Here is a 25,161-nt window from a genome sequence, read left to right on the forward strand (position 1 = left end):
GATGAGATCCTATGAATAGGACTGTCCTCTTACTGCCTTAGACTTTTTTTTTTTAGAGAGAGACAGAGAGTGCACACATATGCGTGGGGTGGGGGGCAGAGGGAGAGGGAGAGAGAGAATCCCAAGCAGGCTCCATGCTCAGCGCAGAGGTGATACAGGTCTTGATCTCACAACCCTGAGATCATGACCTGAGCTGAAATCAAGAGTTGGACGCTTAACTCACTGAGCCACCCAGGCACCCCACTGCCTTAGACTCTTAAGTTTTTGCATTGGTATGAGAATTAACATGGGTTCTTGGAACCAGACATAATTCTAGCTGAGGGCATCAATGAATGTTACTAAATGCAGAGGATATAAACCTCATTTCTGCTACTGTATTTCTTCTGGTCAATTGTATATTGTTAGGTCTTCATACAATATATATTGTGGGGGCAATGGTTATGCTGGTGAAAATCCATCAGCAGATATCTATATTTACATTTCTCTATCTTTTATATATCTTAATTTTTTGTATGAGGCAGTATAGTTTATGCATTTTTTCACTTAAAAAATTATGGTATAATTTATCTACAGCAAAACATACCCTTTTTAGTGTACAGTTCCATGAGTTTTCACAAATACATACAGTTTGTGACCAAAATCAAAAGACAGAACCCTCAACCCCCCAAATTCCCTCCTGTCCCTTTGTGGTTAACCCCTCCTCTCACCCCCAGCTCCTGACAACCACTGATCTCAACAGATCTATTTTTTTAAAGGCATTGGTCTTTCCACCCCAAGTTGACCTTTACTATAAAATCTTAGAGGCTCCTGGGTGGCTCAGTGGGTTAAGCGTCGGACTATTGATTTCAGGGTTGAGAGATCAAGCCCTAGTTTAGCATGGAATCTGCTTAAGATTCTCTCTCCTTCTGTACCTCCCTCCTTCCCTCCCACACTGTGCGTGCTCTCTCTCTCTCTCTCTCTTAAAAAAAATCTTATTATGCTTCAGGTTGAACTATGAATTCAGGGACAATTTTTCTTAGTGGTAAGAAAACACATGGATTCCCACTAATTACCATATTCAAGAGAGTCATACATGGTGATCTTGGGACTTGATTTTGTTGCTGGCCTCTTATCCTTTGCCTGGGATTCTGAGTGTTGTCCTATAGGATACCCACCTGGGAATAGAAGCTAACACTCACGAGGGCTAATTGTACCTGGCTCAGCTAAGTACTTTGTGTATATTATATAACTTTGTTTTATTCTCACATTTTTGTGAAGTGAATACTGTTAACCACATTCCCCTTTACAGATGAGGAAACAGAGGCAGAGAAAAGGGAAGAGATCTCAGTGGCAGAGCCAGCAGGAGGCACAACTGATGTCTGATACCAGCCCTGTTCTACCCAGTAAACTGCGCACTCTTAGCCACAGTCCTACTGCAGTACGCTCTGAGCTAAGTGTTAAAGTTGTTTGTTTTTTTAAATAGGTACAGTTGCTGTTAAGAATATTTGTAACAACACACCATCTCAATGTTTTCTTATGGTTTACGAATACAATTTGTTGTTATTGTTGTTGGTTTTTCTTTTAATCTGTGAAATAAGGAAGTGATATTTTTAACTGAATGGAAAAGAACTCTATGTCAAGACATAAGCATAAATGTCTATAAAAAACAATGTAGACTCTGGCATGGTAACTAATGGATAGCATAATTGACCTCTACTGACCACTTTCTTTAAACATCTTATTTGGGGCCAGCATATATCCTAGAGGAATGTGTCTAATCCCTCCAGTTCCATTTACAACTGTGCACAGTCTGTGGCCCCCGCAGAAGTGGCGTTTTGTGGGCAGGTGTGAGAGGACGTGGGCTGCAGAAGCCGGCAGGCTGTGTTGCTCTGGCACATTCATCCCAGCCCTTCTTCTAAAGCCAGGAAGGCAAAGAGTTGTTTATGACCTCAGCTCAAATCCATTTGTGGGAGAACCAAGCCCCCCCCATTAGAAGGCTTTGTAGCTGTAGCCTATAATCAAGATCTTGCCTTGTACTGGGGCACCTGGCTGGCTCAGTCAACAAGGCATGCGACTCTTGATCTCGAGGTGGCAAGTTTCAGCTGCATGTTGCACAGGGAGATGACTTAAAAAAAAAAAAAAAGATCTGCCTAGTACCATCTGCCTGGTTACATCCCATGGACTTTGGACACGCCTGCTTATTTCACTGCTACCAACCAGAGTGCAAACAGGTTACTCTGTGCCAGGCACTGTTCTACGAGCTTCATATGTACAAACTCACTCATCCCACACAACAACCCTAAAAGTATATACTCTTCCTTAGCTCCTTTTTTTTTTTTTTAAAGTAGGCTCCATGGGGGCGCCTGGGTGGCTCAGTCATTAAGCGTCTGCCTTCGGCTCCAGTCATGATCCCAGGGTCCTGGGATTGAGCTCCACATCGGGCTCCCTGTCCCGCGGAAAGCCTGCTTCTCCCTCTCCCACTCCCCCTGCTTGTGTTGCCTCTCTTGCTGTATCTCTCTGTGTCAAATAAATAATAAAATTTAAAAAAATAAAATAAAGTAGGCTCTATGCTGGACATGCAGCCCAACACAGGGCTTGAACTCATGACCCTGAGATCAAGACCTGAGCTTAGATCAAAAGTCAGACACTTAACCGACTAAGCCACCCAGGCGTCCTTCCTTACCTCCATTTTACAAATAACTTATCTAAGGCACAATAGAAGTAATTTGCTCAGGGTCATACCAATAGTAAGTGGAGAAGCCACTACCACATGGAGGCCCCTAGAGGTCTAGCTGCTCAGTTTCTGCTCCCATCTTTTCCAGACCCCTGATTTTGGCAGTGACAGCTAGTCTTCCTTCCATAAATTATGCACAGTCCTGTCCCTTCAATTAACGTGAGAGCAGCAGAAAGAGTGGTTATTCGTTGCTTTCAATGCAAATTATCTGCCCCCTAGAAATAGAATAAGGACCCTCACTTAGTTTACCTACAAAATTTGAAAACAAACTAGTAAATCCAAAACCGAACCACTGTCGATCTGGTAAGAGTTTTCTGAGTTTCTGGAGCTACTCAGAAGAAATACAAGATATAGAAATAAAAATAGCAACGGCCAGCCACCCTCATAAACAGATTTTCCTGGATAAACTCAGCCAGTGCCTAGAGCTCCTCCAGCCCTAACCTGTGCAACCCTCCACCCCCCACCTTCACCTCAAATCAAATATTGCCTTGTGGGTACGCAGTGGTGGCGAGAGAGGCCCCACACTGCCGAATTCCCAATACACAGGCTGCTTTTTTTTATAAAAAACATGCCAGTGTTTCTGAGGAATATTTGGGATGGCAAAGTACAACTCTGCCAGTTTGGTGTCAGGATTCTTGCCTTGTTTTCTATCTTATTTTTGAAATGACTTATTAAATAGACACTAGGAATTTGGGAGAAACAGCTCTTCTCACCAAAATCTCTTTGTGTCCTTGGACTGAGAGCAGAGCCTTTCACAGGATGGCAAATCTCTGAGTTGGGTAAAAGCTCAGTGCTCAGTGCTCCTTCACCCATGCAGCCTGACTCGTTGGATAAATGCTGACTGGGAGCGTCCCGTGAGGGGCCTCACCCACACACCCGCTCACCTTCTCCAGTGTGTCATTCAGAGCATCCATAGCCTGGAGTTTGGCGACACCTGCAACTGAACTGTAAAGATGAAACAAAATTTCAAAGGAGGCTAAATGATTGATACAACGGACTATCTACTTGGTCTTTAAGCTTTTACTCTGCTTGGCAGTATCCAGAAGAAAAAAACATTCTGCTTCTGTGTGCCCATGTGCTACAAAAATCTTTGTAGGCCAAATTATTATTACTGGTGTATTTTCATTTCATCTTTTCATTGGAGTATATAGCTTGGTGACTCTTCATAACTAGTCAAATCAGCCGCCCCCAAGGATAACCACTACCCTGACTTAGAGCCCCGCAGATTAGTTTTGATTGTTTCTGTACTTCATAAAATGAATCACGAAGCATGGACTTTTTTGTGTCTGGCTTCTTTTTCTCAGGTCAATGTATTTTGTAGGAGAGCATCAATCAGGGCTGAGCCTGCTTGTACAATTTCTTGATGGAAACTTTGCTCTTGGCATTTTTTTTTTTTCTGGATGGTTGGCGTTGGCGAGTAGAAGTTATTAGGAAATGAACATAGACTGTTGATACTTAGAAATTTATTTTCTCTGATACATTTTGCAAAAGCCATTCTCCAAGAAGATGTCAGGAGGGATGTTTGTCCATGAAAATGAGGCCCTCATATCTGCATATCTGCATTCCTCAAGCAGAGGAGTGTCAACAGCTGAGGTGAATTGAGGGTGGAGCGAATGAAGTTTCAGCTTCAGGGCCCTCCCCCTGCACCAGCTCCTTCCCAGTCAGGCCAGTGCCCAGACCTTTCATATCTGTAATGTTTTACTATTTTTCTTTAAAGTGGCCCCCATGGGGCACCTGGGTGGCTCAGTTGTTAAGCGTCTGCCTTCGGCTCAGGTCATGATCCCAGGGTGCTGGGATCGAGCCCCGCATCGGGCTCCCTGCTCAGTGGGAAGCCTGCTTCTCCCTCTCCCACTCCCCCTGCTTGTGTTCCTGCTCTTGCGCGCGCTCTATCAAGTAAATAAAATCTTAAAAAAAAAAAAAAGTGGCCCCCAAATCCTACACACATCAGGCCCCCAAAACCTATAACTGTTGCTGGTGAATAGGGCAAGAGAGAGAGGGAGTTATTTCTTGCTGTTTATGTTCCTCAGTGGTCCCATTCTCATTTAAGATTTTATCTATTTATTTGAGAGAGAGAGAGCATGAGAGGGGAGAGGGTCAGAGGGAGAAGCAGACTCCCCGCTGAGCAGGGAGCCCGATGCGGGACTCAAATCCTGGGACTCGAGTATCATGACCTGAGCCGAAGACAGTAGCTTAACCAACTGAGCCACCCAGGGACCCCCTTCTCATTTTCTAATAACTATTAGAAAACAATTGAGTTTTTAAAGAGGGTTCTAATCTCCACTTTATTACTCTCTGGTCAACTCTTCCTACAGGGTTCGGCTGACATCAGAATTCATAGTTAAGTCCCCGTTTCCTGAGGTGCAGAGCAATGAATGCCGTGTCCACCGGCTGCCAACTGGATGTCATTTCCAAGCCAAGACTTTTTAGTTCCTAAGCCCCTATTAACCAGGGTCACCATAAACAGGGCTTAGGCTTGGTCAGGTTTTAGTAACAGCATAAAACCAGCCTGCAATTCAACAACAGTCTGGTGTCATTTCAAATGCTTTCTCTATTCTAAGAACTGTCCTAGAGGCTGGGTCAGAAGATAAATGATATGTGACCCCTGCCGTTGAGGATTTAAAGACTTAGCTTTCATTATGTGACAGTTATTTTCTGATATCAGAAGAAACAAAAACGTACTGGTAATGGGGCAAATGAGCATTTCATTTTAAAGTGGAAGAAACTGGGAAGAAAACTTTAAAAGAGATTTTGATATAATTTCATGTGAAAGAGCCAGAGAAATTCCGTAGTCTATTTCCCTCTGCATTCCATTTCTGAGACTACTCTTTTTTTAAAAATTTTTTTATTGTTATGTTAATCACCATACATTACATCATTAGTTTTTGATGTAGTGTTCCGTGATTCATTGTTTGTGCATAACACCCAGTGCTCCATGCAGAATGTGCCCTCTTTAATACCCAACCCCAGGCTAACCCATCCTCCCACCCCCCTCCCCTCTAGAACCCTCAGTTTGATTATCAGAGTCCATCGTCTCTCATGGTTCGTCTCCCCCCTCCGATTTCCCCCCCTTCATTCTTCCCCTCCTGCTATCTTCTTCTTCTTCTTTTTTTTTCTTAACATATATTGCATTATTTGTTTCAGAGGTACAGATCTATGATTCAACAGTCTTGCACAATTCACAGCACTTACCAGAGCACATATCCTCCCCAGGGTCTATCACCCAGTCACCCCATCCCTCCCACCCACCCCCCACTCCAGCAACCCTCAGTTTGTTTCCTGAGATTAAGAATTCCTCATATCAGTGAGGTCATATGATACATGTCTTTCTCTGTTTGACTTATTTCGCTCAGCATAATACCCTCCAGTTCCATCCACATCATTGCAAATGGCAAGATCTCATTCCTTTTGATGGCTGCATAATATTCCATTGTGTGTGTGTGTGTATGTGTGTGTGTGTGTGTGTGTACCACATCTTCTTTATCCATTCATCTGTCGGTGGACATCTTGGCTCTTTCCACAGTTTGGCTATTGTGGACATTGCTGCTATAAACATCGGGGTGCACGTACCCCTTCGGATCCCTACTTTTGTATCTTTGGGGTAAATACCCAGTAGTGCAATTACTGGGTCATACGGTAGCTCTATTTTCAACTTTTTGAGGAACCTCCATACTGTTTTCCAGAGTGGCTGCACCAGCTTGCATTCCCACCAACAGGGTAGGAGGGTTCCCCTTTCTCCGCATCCCCGCCAACATCTGTTCTGAGACTGCTCTTATACCTCTTAAGGATGCATCCCTGAACGTCCTCTAATTGACTCCGTTTGAATCTCTCTTCATCTGTGGAAACCATGTTGAAAATGGTCTCTGAAGCGCCCCCATTACCTCCTTGGAGGAGCCAGTTTTGCATGTTTCTTTCTTTTTGAACACAGTCGTTTTCCTTAACCACAGTCCAGTGGTTGGGCCATTTGTGCACCTGCCCAGCCCACAGTTCTCTGCTGAGCTTGGGGAATGGTGCGTTTTGTCAAGGTTATAGTGGAAGGAGCAGGGAGTAACGAACTTCAGTATCTCTATGCCTTCTGGCTATGCCAAATATAGTGGCCATTATTTTCTAAATAATTGAGTGATGGATTTAAAATAACCCCCCCCAAAACATTTATTTTTAATAAGAGGATTTGTGATAGCAGAAAGCATATTATGAAAACAGGGCCAGCCTAGGGACATTATTTTAAAGGCTAATGTGAAAATAGGATCAAGGAACATGAGTCAGGTTTGAATGCACTCAGGATTGTGCTTTTTAAGTACAAGGCAGCTGGGCTGGCTGCAGAGAAGAGGAGGATGTGGGCAGTGAGGGGGCCCAGAGAGAGTCTTCTAGAAGGTAGCCACCTTTCACCTGAATGTGTCTTTCATCTTTAGCCCCTGTCACCACTCCTCAGCTGGCTGCCTCTAACCCTGCTCAGCAAAGGCCTAGGGAGCCTTGGTTTGTCCTAAAATGCAGGGAGGCCTCTGACTTCCGGGAGCAGAGTCACTCAAAACTCCTTGAGGTGATGAAGGAGAAGAAATTAAGTATTTCTTACCTTGTTTTCTCTAATCCTGTTTTTTTGGTATGTCTCTCCAGGACACCAATTTCTTGTTTTTTGGAAATTCGCATTCCTCCAGCCTTTACTATAAACAAATAAGCATCAACACAGGAGTAGTGGTTAGAATAAAAAGAGTAGGTTTGCTTTTGTTATTCAAGGTATGAATTTAGATTTGATAAGAATTTTAGAACTTACTTTTTGAAGACCTAAACTTTTATCTAAAACAACACAATAAAACGTTACCTTGAACTGAATAGAAGAAAAAAAATACTGTCTCATGCAGACAAGGTGGGAAAGGGGAGAAGGGCTGAGGTCTGCTTGTTTATGTTCAGAGAGCAGGAACTGAGGCTAAAAAAAGCAGCAGAGGTTTATACCTTTGGTTTGGGAGGAGAATAGCAACATACTCCCTTAGACATTTCACTGAAAAACATTTTTTCTTGTTATCAAACCAATTATGCTCTTTATGATAGCAACAGACAATCACAATGTGACCCTCTTGTTTTCCCACAAGATTAAAGTTTGTGCAAGGCTTGCATTTTTTTTTTCTTTTCAACTAAAGCATTCAAAAGCAGATTCCAAGAGATGAGCCAAAAGTCAGGGCATGCAGTGGTAACAAGCATTTAATTCAAGAGCGATGCCTCTGATCCCACCAGAACCCCACCTTCCATCCCAGACCCCAAACCTCCGGACGTTGGCCAAGCTCAGATGTTCTAATGAGTAATTAAACTACATTAATAATCCTGCCATTCAGGAGATCAATTAGTGTTAATTAGGCTACAGATGACCTAACAGCAATTCAAGTGTTTAACAGTGTCAGATGAAATCAACTTTTGAAAAGGAACAACCCATTTCAGATTGCAAGTCAAAGCAAATACTTCTTTCTGTTCCCAGGAAATCTGCACATCTAAAATCTGACAAGGTCAAATGAGAAAAAGCTAAATGGACATTGATTTGTTTGAACCTGTTAATTCTTTTTATGGAAATGTCAAATTGGCAAATTCTAAAACTAGCTCCAATAAAATGAAAAGTAAGGAAAACCTATTTCTTGATGCGCTTAGGAATTTGACTTTATCATTGTTCTTTAAAAATTATTATGTAGTTTGTTGATTTTGTGAAACATGCATAAGGCACATAATTCAAAAAAGCATGAAAGGGTCTGCAGTCTCCCTCCCACCATTATTTCCAGTCCCTAGTTCACCTCCCTAGATACTGCTAATGTTAGATGTGTCCTATGTGTTCGTCCACAGATACTCTACATATTACTCTTGTTTAAATGGCAGCATAAGATACACATTGTTCTACATCTTGCTTGTTTATATTTTTCATTCAATCATAAATTTTGGAGTAAATTCCCTATCTATCTATAAACAGAGAAATGTGTTGTTCTTTTTCACATCTGCTTTAAAATTTCATTATGTTAACGTTCTGTATTTACTTAACCAATTCCCAAATGTTGGACATTTCAGATGTTTCTAATTCATTGATGTCACAAACAATGCTGCAACAAATATCCTTTTATATGCATAATTTTGCACAAGTGCAAGTATACCCGTGGGATAAATTCCTACAAGTGATCTTGTTAGTTCTTAAGGGTATGCGCATTTGGAATTTTGTTACATCTTGCCAAATTGCCTTTCCCAGAGGCTGTACCAGTTACAACCTCACAAATAATGATGACAGTGATTGTTTCCCCCTACTTTTGGCAACAGTGGGAGCTGGAAAATGTTTGGTTTTCTCGACCAGTAAGTTAAAAAAGAAATATAACTTGTTTTAATTTGCACATCTTCTATTTTACTAAAGGTTGAGCTTGTTTGTGTTTTAGAAGCCATTTCTATTTTCTTTTTATGAACTGCTCAGTTTTTTTGTCCATTTTTTTTTCTATTTGACTTCTACTCTGTTCTATTAATCTCTCTGTCCATTTACATGCTCTAGCAACTCTATTTTAATGAATGTAGCAGTATGTACATATATATGTATATATATTTATTAAAGAATAGTTAACACACAATGTAGCATTACATTTCAATGTTTGATAGAGTTAGTCCTTTTTTGCTATGTTTCCTTTGCAGAATTTTACTAGCTATTCTAATTTATTTTTCCATATGAACTTTAAAATCGGTTTGTCAATTCTTTCACAAAAAGTCCTGCTAGTATTTTTTGAATGGCCTTGCTTTAAATTTATAGATTTTTATTTAAAGGGAAAATTCATGTTTATATTCCTGGTTACTCTCTATTCAAGAACATGGTATGCTTTTCCATTGCTTACATCTTCTTTTGGGTCCCTCAGTAACTAGTTCGCATAAATCTTACACATTTATTGTTAGGTTTATTCCTGAAGCATTTTATCTTGCTTGTTGCTGTTGCTATTGTAAATGGGGTCAATTCTTCAATTATAACTCTGACAGATTGTTGTTCTTATATCACTGATTTTATAACCAGACCTTATTGAGTTCTTATTGTTTGTAGTAGTTTTTGGTTGATTCGTTTAGGTTTTTCAGGTAAAAAAATTATATAACCTTTAAAAAATAATAGTACTACTTCCTGTAGAATAATGTTAAGTAGTTGTGATGGTTGACATCTTCATTATACTAATTTTTAAGAGACTGCTTTTAGTATTTTCCCATTAAGCATGATGTGTACTTAGATGGATACACACATACAAATATATATGCAAATATTATATATATTTATATATTTTTTCATATTAAGGAAATGTTCTTCTATTACTATTTCATTGGTCTTCAAAATTACAAATGCCTTTTTAGCATTCATGGATATGATCCATGCTTTTTGTCCTTCATGTGGTTACTTGTATTAACAGATATTAATCTATAAAGATAGATTAATGGATATCTTTTTTTTTTTTAAAGATTTTATTTATTTGTTTGAGAGAGAGAATGAGAGAGAGAGAGCATGAGAGGGGGGAGGGTCAGAGGCAGAAGCAGACTCCCTGCCGAGCAGGGAGCCCGATGCAGGACTCGATCCTGGGACTCCAGGATCATGACCTGAGCCGAAGGCAGTCGCTTAACCAACTGAGCCACCCAGGCACCCTGATTAATGGATATCTTACTATCAAACCATTCTTGCATTCATGGCATAAACTCCACTTGGTCATTTTGAATCACCAAGTTGTTTTTTCATTGACTATAAAAGCTTCTCATTAGAATTTTGTATTATTAGATGCAGTCTAGGAAAAAAATGCTATTTTTACACATGGTCTGCTTTAAATTCATGCACACACAGAGAGAGACACACATTATACGAGAAAAAGGCATACAAAGTAATCAGCAACAGAAATCAAATGATGAGAAAACATCTTCTGAACAGCCATGGAATATAGATGTGAAATAAACCAAGGGACGGCTTTCCCAGGAAGACTGAGGAGGGTGTGCCTCTGTGTGAGGGGGTTGGTGTTCACAGCACTGCTATCTCTCTAGTGCTGAGAGGAGCCAAACAGGAGGTCTAGAGCTTGGGCCTTCAGTACTCCTCCCAACTGTGTTTTTCTTTCTCCTTGTGACAAGTGCTTTTGAAATACGGAGTTCTGTGATTATTTTCTTATTAATATTCCTTGTGTTATCCTGATGCTATTGTTTCTACATATTTTCTTCTACCTGGACTGATTATTATCACCAACTATAGAAGCAAACTTGTTAATAGTTAAAGTAAGCAATAGTTAAAAATGAGATGCCTTTGGGATGTTGAGTTCTATGCTGCTGGTTTGCAAAGATCTTGACGACCTAGAGAAGTCAAGAGGAGAGGGACCAGTGTGAGGAAGGAAGCCATGTCACAGGAGGAACGAGGGAGTCTGGAAAGATCACTTCTGAAGAAGATGACTCAAGAGAATATCGGTGCCATCTTCAAAGATCTGAGGGGCTAGCATGTGGAGGAGGAATGATTTTCTAGTGAGGAAATTTTTTTTTTAAAGTAGGCTCCAGGTGTGGGGCCCAATGTGGGGCTCAAACTCCCCACCCTGAGATCAAGACCCTGAGATCAAGACCTGAGCTGAGATCAAGCATCAAATGCTTAACTGACTGAGTCCCCCAGGTGCCCCTCCTGGTGAGGAAATTTTATGTGGGGTCAGATAGCTCTACCCCCACTGAGCTCTGGGACCTGGAGCGGGTTACTTAAACCCCTCTAAGACTCAGTTTCTGCATCCTTCAATAATGCTAAATGTTCAGGTTGCTCTAGATAATAGAGGTGACACAGCACCTGGTTCACAGTAATTGTTGTTACTCATATTTATTTGATGTTGTTCCAGAGGAGAGACTGCAAAGGATGAATGTTCCAGAAAGGCAGAGCCTGGCTACTAGCCTGGCTAGATTGTATTATTCAAAGGGAAGTAGGTTGCCTAACACAATAGTAAGTCCCTTGGCTCTCAGTGTGTTAAAGAAAAGGAGTCCACCTGCCATGAACATCTCAGAAGGATTTGGGGGAATTTGCCGGAAGTTGAACTAGGTGATTTTTATCGTTAAGTCTTTGCCTCCAAAATGAAATCACTTTCCTCCCTTTGGAAAGAATATAAGGCACTAAAAGAGAAGTAAATGCCAAAAGAAATTTAAGAACGCATTCTTAGGAATGTTCTTAAGAACAATAAAACAGAGACATTTGAAGGGAAATTAAAAATCCTCCTAGAAGATTCCGACTTCCATCCAGGAGTTTTTGAATCCTCTCTGTGATGGGGCTCTGTGCTCTAACTCAGTGATTTAGGAAGCATAAGTAAACCACACACACCTTGGATTTCCAGAGCACAGTTCTTGTATCAAACTTCTGTTCTGGTGGGTAATGTGCTTGGTCAGCCATGTACAGTAGAAAGACACAGAAGAGAATATCCCCATACTCTACATGGATATACTAAGATATAGATTAAGGCTCTCACTACTTGGAGTGACTGAACTAGATGGAACCAGTTTGTGGAGGGTCATCTTCAAAGCTCTGCTGGGAACACTAGTCACACTTGTCTCCCAGAATCGAGATAAACCATTGTAAATAAATACTTACAATCCAACACAATCAGATACTTGCCCATGTTCGATAGATCAGAGAGGTCCAACTCATGAGAACTCTTCGAAGTTTCACTGTATCTAACTTAGCTTACTTAAAGTTGTAATAATTTACACAATTCCATGTTTGGGACTATATTGCCTTTTGAACTTCTGTAGAAGGACCAATTGGAATTGGGCAAGGTAAAATATGAACTGATTTAACATTTTAACAGTTCTTTGAGTACAAATACATAAGGATAAGACTTTAAGCAAAATGAACTAGAGATAAAAAATGTAAAAGAGAGAGATGCCCTTCTGGATAGTTTCATTAGAAAATCTAAATTTATGTGGGGAAAATGAACCTTTGCTTTCCTATCTCTGAGTAATCATTACACTCTTGTGGCTGCTTTTGTAGTTTATAACTTTGCAAAAATAGGCCCTTGAGTTAAGGATGCTATATGATAATTTTCCAGTTAAGATTTTCCAGACAACAGTTTTTGGTAGAGGATAGTCAAGATAAAGAAAGACACATCTCCCCGCAAAATTAGCTTTTTTCCTTCACTAATCAGTTGAAAATGGAGGGAAAAAGCTGAATAATACAAAGGTTTTCTGCCTTGTGACTGAGCTGTTATATTTGAAGATTTTAGCTAAAAGGTTAGATGTTTGCAAAATATTCACTTTGCACTTATAGTCAGTTTGTCAGCCCATTTTAAGATGTCAGTCAAGACCCAAAAGGGAAGTCAGGAAAAGGTGGTGAAGTAAAGAGAGAGGGCTCTAGAGCAGGAGAGCTTTGGCATGGGGCCCACTTTATTTTCAGATCTCAGCCCCACGGCCCCCACTAGCTGTGTGGCTTTGGGCAAGTCCCTCAACCTTGCTGACTTTTAGTTTGCTCTTCTGTGAAACAAGGATGATGGCGCATTGCTGTCTATAGGGCTGCTATTGTGTCTAGGAAAGCAGCTGGTCTTGCAGTCATCCAAACCCCTGTCCCCGTGATGTGTGGGGGAGTGCGTCTCACAACCTCTTCTCGAGCCTCACAGATCAACCCCCATACGTTGACTTGAGCAGAGTGGAGTTGAGAGACGGAAGCCTTCGGTATTTGTTCTATTTTAAATGATCCTGGTCCTTAGGTAGCTATGGTTTCCCTCTCATTTTCTGTATTAGATTCACACTAGGGCATGTCTCCAAACTTCCCTCTCTCATTAGTGAGGCAGAAAACTGATTCTCTCTGGGGGTTCCATGGTGACCCCTCTGATGGCTCTGATTCATTTGACTTAAACCCAATTACAACCTGCAAGAAATACAGAAAAACAAAAACAAAAACAAACAAACAAAAAAGAAATACAGAAAAACTCAGGAACTCCTGCCCTTTCTAGTTCCTCATGTACTTGGCTTCCTCCTATCACCTTCTGCTCACACATTTTTGGCCGTTCATATAGTGGGGTTCTTCTAAAACTGAGAGCGAGGCAAATCAAAAAAGCAGAAAATCCAAAGCTAAGCTGACTAGTGCCTTGACCACCTCATGTTTAATATAGTCTTTTTTCCCAGCACAAATTATAACCAGGGCTAACCAAATTGAGATGTATACTGTATTAACATACATGAAAGAAACATGGCTAAGCACTCCACACGTAGGTGGGACAGAGTTACAGCTGGTTGGTTTCTGAGAGGTTTCATTTTTAACCATGATGAGGCAGGCACATGTATCTTGTCCATTTCCTTCCGTTCCCTTCTGTTCTGACTGCCTAGGTCGGGCCTCATGCAGCCCTCGAACATCAGGACGTCCTGCGATCGATCGGGGAGGATCATTCCTTCTGCCAGCCATGTGTTTCACTAGACCTGCATTTTAAGGGGACTAACATTCATGCGCCAGGTGCTTTACATGGGTTTTCTCCTTTGTCATAACAACCATATAATATCGATGCTATTTATTAGCCGCTGCTTTAAAGATGAGGATTCTGAGGCCAGAGGTGTGGAATGAAGGCAGAGGTTAAGCAGAGGCTCTGCCCAATTCCAAAGGCAGTGTCAGACCCTTCCCGCCATATCACACCTGCTGCCCACTTTCAGGGATCTCTATATTGCTTATAAAAATCAGGTGGAGGATTTAGTGGTGTTTTGGCAATGAATTATTTTTGTTCCATAAATAAAATTTTGCACCATAGCAAACTGGTTCAGACTTAAAATATGTAGCAAGACAAGCTGAAGGATGAGGTTTCTTTGTTCCCTTGCTCTCAGTGGGGAGGCAAAAGTCTGCCTTCATCTCCATTCTAATTATCCCAAACCTCTTATCTGTAGTGTCACAGTTCATAATAATTAATTGTCATGCCAGGGGCATTGTGACATGCTTGATGGAGTCATGGTGTGCTACGTACACAGAGTAATTAGCAATCATTAGTGGTGGGACAGAAAGTTCCTGGTGGTTTCATTCAAACTTTCATTTGGTTAAGCTTATCTCTGTGTTCTTTGTGCATAAATGTAATTTAGCAAATCAGGTTTTAGCTTACCCGTTTCATGAAGGATTGGGGTGGAAGTGGCGGGAAGACAATGTGTTCTTTTTTCTTTTTTTCTCTCTTTTATGAACGTCTCTTCTGATAATTTGCATGTATATTTCCTGACCATTAGTTAGTATCATTAACTTTTTAAAATTTATTTTATTTTATTTATTAATTTTTTAGAGAGGTGGGTAGGGGCAGAGGGAGAGAGAATCCCAAGCACACTCCACACCCAGTGCAGAGCCTGATGTGGGGCTGGATCTCACAACCCTGAGATCATGACCTGAGCCGAAATCAAGAATGTGACGCTCAAGTGACAGAGCCACCCAGGTGCCCCCAGCATCATTAACCTTAGATACACATAATGTTAACCATTGCTAAATCCAATTATAAGTATAAAATGTCAGGAGTCTGCCGCAAGAAACCAGGGCATGGTGCCTAGAACTTGGAGCTCAGAATTAGTAGCAAAATTCGGATTCTTTTCGGGTGGGCAGTCCACCAGAAAGCCATCGAAACTCTGTGTCAGTTTTTGAAGCTTTCTGAAGGTTACAGCTACCAGCATCTTCTGCAGCAAAGATGAGTGAAATAACCTCGGCTTAGAGGTGCCAAAGCATTATGCCAATAAATAAATTTTGTCGGGGCGCCTGGGTGGCTCAGTTGGTTGAGCGACTGCCTTCGGCTCAGGTCATGATCCTGGAGTCCCGGGATCGAGTCCCGCATCGGGCTCCCGGCTCAGTGGGGAGTCTGCTTCTCCCTCTGATCCTCCCCCTCTCATGCTCTCTGTCTCCCATTCTCTCTCTCAGATAAATAAATAAAAAATCTTTAAAATAAATAAATAAATAAATAAATAAATAAATAAATTTTGTCAATGGAGAAAGGAAAGGACAAAGTGGTCGAGATTTTGAGATGTTTCTTAAGGAAAAAAAGAAGGAAGGCAGTTGCAAGAACATAAAACTGACTAAAAATAGTCCTGCATGCCTCAGCCAATCTATATGAACATATGCTTAAATACAATAAAGCTAATTTCCATATTTCAGAGAGCATAAGTTAAAAAAAAAAGAGTGAGAGAAAACTGTGGATACTTTGCAAAACACCTTGATTGCTACCTTTCCCAGTCAGCCCCCTCCAGGGCTTGGGTCCGTATTAAAAAGTGCCCCTTCGCTTGATGACAAGGCAAACTACATTCTGGATTAACCCCGCCCAACCCCAAAGCCCGAGAAGAAAGAGAAAAATAAAATTGCTGTCCTCTGTGCGGAAGCGGGTTTGCCTGGGTCCAAAGTCAGAGGATGCACAGTCAACTTGGGGTGACTGGGTCTTCGAGCTGGCACCTCTTGGGGAGAAGGTTGCCATGGCAGTAAATCTTCTTCCTGTGGGGGTGTCGCTGCTCACCTACAGCCCGGGAGGGAAGGTCCAACCTTAGCTATCCCTTTTCACAAGCTCTGAATCCCTTATACCTTCCTCTGTAATGAGGCTTTAATTCAAATGGGGCTTGACAAATCCTCAGGGGGTTTATTCACAAGCCCAGAGAGTTCTAAGATGTAGGAGACCATCAGGCGGTGGGAAGTTAAAGCAACAGGGGACGTTGAGAACCCCGGCTCTGCTGGGGCGCCCCCGTTGCAGGCATTGATGGAAAGAGGAGCAGTGGCTGCAGGGAGACCAGGGCGCTCTGCAGGATGGCAGAGGGCAGGTGGGTAGCCTACCTGCAGGAGGATGCCCCCCTTTCAGCGGGGAGAGCAGGACTTGCACTTCATTTGCCATAGCGCATGCCAGCGCCGGTGCCAAGGCCAGGACGATGCTCTGGAGGCTGAGTACCAGCCCCTGCTGCCCCGGTGCAGCCTGGCTTTATATGCGCAGGGGGCGGGGCCCCCTAAGGGCATTGCTGAGCAGCAACAGGGCTTGTCACCGAGGTTTCTGGGAACCCACCTCTCCTTGGCAAGCTTTCTCTTAGGAGAAAACTTTCTTCTTGATCCCTTTATCTCAGAAAGCAAGATAGACAGCTGAGGGACACTCCTATTTTCTTTTGCCAGAGGAAGGGGAGAGGATGAAGTTCAGTGGAATCCTTTTTCTTCTTAACTATTCATCCATCAAGTACATATGGGGCACCTACAATGCGACAGGCACCACAAGGAGGTCAAGATTTTTGTTTCAAGACATCTGTAGTCTTGCTGAAGAGACAACTAGAAAACAAAGCACGATGTCTTTGCCCCAGCCTTTGGAACTGTAAGCATTCATACTAAGAAAAGAATCGGGGACGTGCACAGAGACTTCTGTTCAAGGATGGCAATCATGCATTTCTCTCTTTTCTTTATTTTTTAGGATTGATTGGTATCAATATCAACATCCCATAATAGACTGGATAGTTAAGATATAGCCATGGGAATACTATGCACACATTACTATTATATTCTCAGATAATATTTAATGATGTGGAACCTTTCATGATCAGATAGTGAAAAAGTAGGCTAGAAGCCAATGGATGCCAATTTTGTTAAAAAGAAAAGTCCAGATTTAAGCTTTATCATATCTCCAGTGCTGATCAAAGTTGAGCATATGGCAGTTACTAAGAAATATTTCTTTGTTCTTCAATACAATGAAAAACTTCTGCTCTTCAAAAAAACAACAACAAACCCCGCGCCCAAAACAAAACCTTCTGCTCTTCAGAAAGTATTGTTAAGGAAATGAAGACCAGCCACAAACTGAGGGGAAAATAAAAAAATGTCTAGAACACATTTCTGGTAAGTACTGGCATCTAGAATACTTAAAGAAACAACTCAGTAATGAGAAAACAACCCAATTTAAAAAAAATGGGCAAAAGATTAAAATAAAAACTTCACAAAGTAGAGATATTGACAACAAATAAGCACATAAAAAGATGTTCAATATCATTATCATTAGGAAAATGCAAATTAAAACCATAATGAAATATACTACATATGTATCAGAATGGCTCAACCAGAAAGAAAAAAAAAAGGATAATACAGCATCCTGATGAAGAGTGGGGCAACTGAAACCCTCATCCATGGCTGGTGGGAATGCAAATTGGTAACTTTGGAAGTTGGTATGACAGTTTTTTGTAAAATTTCTTATAACATTAATCACACGCTTACTGTATGACTAACAATCCAATTTCTAGGAATTTTCCCAAGAGAAATGAAAACACATGTATGCACAAAAATCTATGTATGAATGTTTTAACAGCTCTATTCATAATGGACAAAAATTAGAAACAATCCAAGAGTCCATAAGATGTAGAATAGATAGACAGATTGCGGCATATCCATACAATAGAACATTACTCAGCAAGGGGTGCCTGGGTGGCTCAGTGGGTTAAGCGTTTGACTCCTGATTTCAGCTCAGGTCATGATCTCAGGGTCATGAGATCGAGCCCCATGTTGGGCTCCACACTGAACATGGAGCCTACTTAAGATTCTCTCTCTCCCTCTCTCTCTCTGCCCCACCCCACACCCCGTGCTCTCTCTCAAAAAAAAAAAAATTACTCAGCAATAATAAAAAATAGATATTTACATCCAACAACATGGATGACTGTCAAAATCATGCTAAATGAAAGAAGCAAGACTTAAAAAGCCACTTACTGTACAACTCCATTTGTATGACGTTTGTGAAAAGTCAAAACTACAGGACAAGAAATCAGATTTGATTGCCAGAGGAGGGGGTGGAGAGAGTGTTTAACCACAAAGGGACAGGAGGGGATTTTGAGGCTGTTAGAAATGTGGTGGTGGTTACATTCATCATACATCATACACATATCATATAAAAGTGGTGAATTTTACTGTATGCAAATTATACCTCAGTAAACAACAAAAATATCTACTTGTTAAATAAATGAATGAAAATATCCCAAAATGTTAAGAGTTGTTGTCTATAGGTGGGACTATTATGTGTTGATTTTTACTATCTTCTGTATTACATTTATTTATTTATTTCTTAGGATTTTATTTTATTTTATTTAAAGATTTTATTTATTTATTTGACAGAGAGGGCAAGAGTGCACAAGCAGGGGGAGCAAGAGAAGGAGAGGGAGAAGCAGGTGCCCTGCTGAGCAGGGAGCCCGATGCAGGGCTCGATCCCAGGACCCTGGGATCACGACCTGAGCCGAAGGCAAACGCTTTATGACTGAGCCACCCAGGCGCCCCAGGATTTTATTTTATTTTTAAGTAGGCTCCACACCCAGTGTGGAGCTCAGCGCAGGGATTGAACTCACGACCCTGAGATCAAGACCTGAACTGAGATCAAGAGTCAGATGCTTAGCTGACTGAGCCACTCAGGTGCCCCGTTTCTGTATTACTTATAAAATTAGTAAAAATCAATAAAAACTTTTTTGGTTGAAAAGGGTGTTAAAGTGTTGTGACCAAGGTAGGTGCATGTCGTGGGAGCCAAGAGAAGAGATTATCCAGATCATCTAGCAAACATTTTTTGAGTGCCTTCCCTGCAGAGCCCTGGACTAGGAGCCCCGGTTTAGAGGTGACAAAACCCCACCCCGGCTTTCAGAGACTCTCATAGTCTCATGGGGGATGGTGATGGGTATAAAGGAGGGCACGTATTGAATGGAGCACTGGGTGTTATACACAAACAATGAATCATGGAACACTACATCAAAAAGCAGTGATGTAATGTATGGTGATTAACATAACATAATAAAATACAATTAAAAAAAAAAGAAGATGAGATGAGAAGAAGGTTAAGAGGATTCCTTCTGTGGCTGACAACAGAAATGTCTGCGATGATGGAAATGTTCTGGATCTGCTCTGACCAATATGGGAGCCACAAGCCACATTTGATTTGGGCACTTGAAATGTGGCTGGTGCAATGGAGAAATCAAATTTTCAATTTGATGAAAATTAAATAATTACATGATTTTAATAAAAATTTAAATATTAATATAAATAGCTACATGTGGCTTATGGCTATTGTATTGAAGAACACGGGTCTGGAGCATAAAACCTAGATGTGTGATTGTTGCCCAGAACTCATTGATTGGCCTCGATTTCTGCAAGGTCCAGAAGATCAGGAAGGCATCCAAGGGCAGCCACCCCTCAGGAGAGGCCGCACGGAGGGCAGCCTGACTGGACCAGAATATAACGCGTGTCCAGGCAAGGAAGGCTTCTTCTGAACAAATGCTTATTTTACCATGAAGTTATGTTAGGCAGAATTCCTTTCACCTCATTCACGAGCAAGGCTTTCGACAGTGGATGTGTGCCGTGACCTTCTGGAGGGTGAGTTTGTAGGCAATATTTTCATTATGCAAACCGCTGTTCTCACAGCCCTGAATAAAAACTCTTAGACTCTGTGCTCTTGAAATCCAAGGAGGACCACTGTGATCTGAGATGACAGGAGTGATGGTGTCCAGGAGCTGGTGGCAAAGGAGGGAGAACCAAGGAGATATGAAGGGTGTAAGTCATCTGGTTCCACAGGGCCTCCCCTCTCTCTTCTATCCTTCCCAACCTGACATATGTCACATACGCCTCACAGGCAAATATGTAGTGTGTTAACTTTTGTTTTGTTTCCTTCTACCCCAAGTGGAAAATATCCACAAGTTATTAACAGGACTGTAAATGGGGTTTTGTAAAGGAGTGGCATAACCTACAAAGAGACAACCGAACTGTTTTACTGTGGAAACAGAAGAAGAGGGGAAAAGCGAAAATGAGGCCCATGTGTTTTTCCCTCTGGGCCTCTTCCAGCATGTTCCTCCCCACTCTGCCACCATCTCTGCTTCCACAGGAACAGGAGGTCTGGAGTCCCAAATCTGACTCCCTCGGTGCAGGCGCACCCCTGTGGGGCAGCCCCCTCGGGGTGGTGGGGTCCTTCCTTGCTTGATCTTATGGAAGTCATTAAAAGCCCACGCCTATTTTGCAGGCTGTGAGGTGAGGATAGCCTGGATTCTTTACTTTGAGGATGGACTAGAGCCTCCAGCAGGATGAAAGTCTCATCCAAAAAAAGGCAGCATGTTATTACCCATTAAATAGGCTTACAAACCTCATTTTAAGAGGGATATTGGTCTAGTTAACCGTAATGGGAGAGAAGTTCTGCTAGCACCAAAGTATTTGAAACTGTGCTTAGTAACGCTAACCGCCTAGTAAAATGGCTTCTCATGATGGTGAAGTTGCCAGACAGCTTTTTGTCTTTTAAGTGAAAGGACAATATAACATTAAAGACATTAATGATGTTTTAAAATCATACCACACTTTCATCGCAGTACTTTCTTCTTTTAATCTGTGTGTGTGGAGCCATTATTAACTTCTTCATATGATCACAGGCTTGCGGTGTGCATTTCATTTTTATATTTTGCTTTCTCTCTCTCTCTCTCTCTTTTTTTAGAGATTTTATTTGTTTATTTGAGAGAGAGTGAGTGAGAGAGAGCATGAGCAGGAGCAGGAGCAGGGGGAGTGGGAGAGGGAGAAGCAGACTTCCCGCCGAGCAGGGAGCCCGATGCGGGGCTCGATCCCAGGACCCTGGGATCATGACCTGAGCCGAAGGCAGATGCTTAACGACTGAGCCACCCAGGCGCCCCTTGCTTTTTTTTCTCTTAACATTAGTTATATACAGTATTTAATGCCCAGTTTTGAAAGTATGAGAAATATATGTCACGCTGTCATCGGCAAGAAAGCTAACCAGGCTCACTCTCGTGTGGGGGTGGTTTTGAGGGAAGCCCCCTTCAAGGGGCCCTGTCCCCTGTTTTCTCCAAAACACTAGATTTTCCTTTCTTCCAGGACTTTTTTTTTTTTTTTGAGAGAAAATGTGAGAGAGAGAATGTGCCGGAGGCAGGGGGAGGGGCAGAGAGAGAGAGAATCTTAAGCAGACTCCATGCTAAGCATGGAGCCCCATTCGGGGCTCGAACTCGTGACTCTCAGCAGAAATCAAGAGTTGGATGCTGACTGAACCACCCAGGTGCCCCTAAATTCCTAGTATTCTTTAGCAGCAAACTTTGTGCTGTCTTCTCTATTTGCCAGACCTGAAACAAAGAATCCATTACTAATTCAGAGGTGTATGTAGGGATCTTTCCTCTGGGTTATCATGCGGGCAGACACCTTTGCAGATAGGGGACTACCCCAGCAACAAAACAAGTATGGAGTCTTTGTGTAGGATGGCATATAAGCATAGCTTTGATATTAGTTGATCTTTTTTTTTTTTTTTTTTAAAGACTTTATTTGTCAGAGAGAGACAGAGCACAAGCAGGGAGAGAGGCAGGCAGAGGGAGAAGCAGGCTCCCCGCCGAGCAAGGAGCCCGATGCGGGACTCGATCCCAGCACTCTGGGATCATGACCTGAGCCGAAGGCAGATGCCCAACCAACTGAGCCACCCAGGCGTCCCGATATTAGTTGATCTTGATAACAAGGTAAACCCTGAAGAGTATACTTTCTCTTGCCTTGGGCCTTGGAGGCTTAGTGGTGGGTTTTAGGGCGAAGAGACAGAATCTTCATTAGAAGACAGTAATAGTCACTTGTTTATAGAAGTACTTGAGAAGATTAGTGAAAACACTAATTTCTGCAAACCCCTATCTTCCCCACCTCCTACAAAGTGAAAATGTATTGACCCCATTTTACAGGTGGGAAAAGGCCATAAAAGGGGATAAAGAGAGGCAAATGAGTTGTTACACATTGTAAAATGGCAGAGAGATGATTGGAAGTGGCTACTGAGCAACTTTGGCCCAATCTTTATTCAATCATCCAGGAGCTTGACTCATGAGGTGTCTGAGAAGTCACACTGGGGATCTGTATCACTTGCTAACAAGAAAACAGCCCAAGAGCAGCCCACTGTGGGCAGCAGATGCTCATCCTAGTTCATATGTCACAGGCAGGGACGTCTTTTCTGTGTGCTAGGAAGGTTCAAGTACCAAAGGTTCCGAAAGGAGTTCCAGCTGTAGCCAGACTGGCCATGGGAAAGAGAGGCCTTGCCAGGTTACCAGCCACCAGCCTTTTGTGGGTCAGTGTTTGACCGGATCCGCTCTGCTGATGGTTTCCCACCCCTCCCGCCCAAGGCCCTCCCTTGCCTTTCCTGTCAGAGGAGAAACTAGAGCTGGAAATTCATAGCAGGCATTTTTGCTGTAATTTTTTCTTTAGTCTATATCAGTTTATTTTAGTGCTTTGTTTTTCCCTTTGATTTCATTATTTTCTCTCCTGTTTCCCTATTATATGTGCTCTAGGTGGGTGTGGGGCATGGGGTACGTTTACAAAGAAAATGATCATTTGGCCTTTAAAGGGCGAAGACATATTTGCCTGTCGGGGCCTCCTTGCAGTGCCATGCGGTGTAGGGGAGTGGATTTTTTTGAGCCTGAGAATCTTTTTGTGTGGATCCTGAGCCCTGTAGTCATGTGATGGCCCCTTTTCCTCTGTAAGTTCCATCCTTCTATTGGGAAAACCCTCTCATTTAAGGACTTACTGTGTATTTCTGTACCGACAACACCCTGTCCTAAGTCTCCTACAAATTAGTCAATTTAACATCTCCGAAGATTGTTACATTTTTAATTTATTCAACAGTTAATATATTCATGTAATTCAAAACTCAAAAGATACGAAAGGGTATATAGTGAATCTATGTGCCCTTCTTCCTCTGATTGCTTCCCCAGCAACCTCTAGGTTCCCTTTCCAGGGCAACTGAAGTAATCAGTTTCCTAAGGCATTTTAGATATTAAGAAGAAATTCATACATATATGTTTTTTCCTATTTATAACACATACGGTAATACGTACATACATTATTATGTACCTAATGTTTTCCAGTTACAGTATATCTTGAAGATAGTTTCCTAATCAGACATAACAACTTTACTATTATTTAGTGATTTCTCTTTTATGGATGGATCAGAATTTATTTTACCATTACCTCTCTATAAAGATTTAAGTTGTTTCTAACCATTTACTATTTCAAAAAATGTTGCAGTGAATAATCTTGTACAAAGGCAACTTTGCCTGTGTGTGCCAGTTTATCTATAAGATAAATTCCTTGAAGTACATTGGTGTGTCAACACGTAGGTGCATTTGTAAGGCTGACTCTGCCAAGTTGCCTTCCATAAATTTGGAGGGCAATTCCCACCAGAAATATATGAATGCCTTTTCCCCCATTGTCTTGCTGATATGCCAACTTTTGATCTTTGTCAAGCTGATCGGTGAAAAAATAGTATTTATTTTTACTTTACATTTCTCTTAGTATGAAGAGGAGTTGAAAAATTTTTAATGTTTAAGACACATATTTTTTTTGTTGTGAATTGTTCATAAATTATGTTGATTCTTCTATGGATTTGTTGGTGTTTTGTTTACTTTATTATTGCTTTTTTGAAACTCTTTACATACTGTTAGCATAACAAGCAATGCTTTGATAATTTTTTTGTGTAAATTAGAAAATATGTATAAATTATTGATGTATATATCAAAAGTCTCCTCTAGAGGAAATATTGTGATTTTTAATGCTATTACATATTCATTAAACAAAAACCTTTCTTTTTAAAAAAATTAAAAAAAATTTTTTAAGATTTTATTTACTAGAGAGAGAGCAAGAGCATGGCAGGGAGGGGAGGGGCAGAGGGAGAGGGAGAAGCAGACTCCACGCTGAGCACAGAGCCCGATGTGGGGCTTGATTCCAGGACCCCAAGATCATGACCTGAGCTAAAGGCAGGGGCTTAACTGACTGAGCCACCCAGGCGTCCCAAACTAAAACCTTTCATTATTGATATTTTCAAACATACACAGAAGTAGAGAGAACAGCATAACAAATTTCCACGCACCTAGTACCCAGCTCCAGCAATCATCAGCACGTGGCCAGTCTTATTTCATCCATAACCTCCTCCTGCTACCCCCACCCTCCCACAAAACTTGCCCTGTCTCTTGAACTGTTCAGATACAAAATCCCTGCCATTCTATAATTTTGCCATAATGATTGCTATCATTTTAAAATATCACTTTTACGTCTTCTAAGCGAAATTCACTGTCATTCTTTAGTATCATCAAATATTTAGTCAGTATTCAAATTTGCCTGATTGTCTCCTAAGTTTTTTGTTGTAGATGGTTTGTTCACACCAGAATCTGAACCAATGTACACTTTACATTGGGTTGATGCATCTGTTAAATATTTTATTTATTTAATTAAAATTAACATATAATGTATTATTTGTTTCAGGGGTACAGATCTGTGATTCAACAGTCTTACACAACACCCAGCACTCACCACAACACATACCCTCCCCAGTGTCCATCACCCAGCCACCCCATCCCCCACACGCCTCCCCTCCAGCAACCCTCAGTTTGTTTCCTGAGATTAAGAGTCTCTTACAGTTTGTCTCCCTCTCTGGTTTTGTCTTGTTTCATTTTTCCTCTCTTCCCCTATGATCCTCTGCCTTGTTTCTCAAATTCCTCATATCAGTGAGATTATATGATAATTGTCTTTCTCTGAT

General features: G+C 41.5%; 1 protein-coding gene across 2 annotated transcripts in view; it reads right to left on the bottom strand.

Moving 5' to 3' along the window:
• DAPL1 (death associated protein like 1) overlaps positions 1-25,161 on the bottom strand; it is an 87,407-nt gene that overhangs the window by 5,437 nt on the left and 56,809 nt on the right. The window contains exons 1-3 of one of the 2 annotated variants that reach the window (XM_035007972.1): positions 16,458-16,560; positions 7,284-7,371; positions 3,598-3,658 (exon numbers count right to left, since the gene is read on the bottom strand). In XM_035007972.1, the coding sequence (XP_034863863.1) occupies positions 3,598-3,658; positions 7,284-7,371; positions 16,458-16,515 (207 nt within the window). In that variant the 5' untranslated portion in view covers positions 16,516-16,560. Of the gene's footprint in view, positions 1-3,597; positions 3,659-7,283; positions 7,372-16,457; positions 16,561-25,161 lie in introns of those variants that run through there. The other variant, XM_035007973.1, reaches the window with a different exon arrangement.

Source organism: Mirounga leonina, unplaced genomic scaffold (genome assembly GCF_011800145.1).
Source record: "Mirounga leonina isolate KUSES-001 unplaced genomic scaffold, KU_Mleo_1.0 Mir_151, whole genome shotgun sequence".
NCBI classification, from domain to species: Eukaryota; Metazoa; Chordata; class Mammalia; order Carnivora; family Phocidae; genus Mirounga; species Mirounga leonina.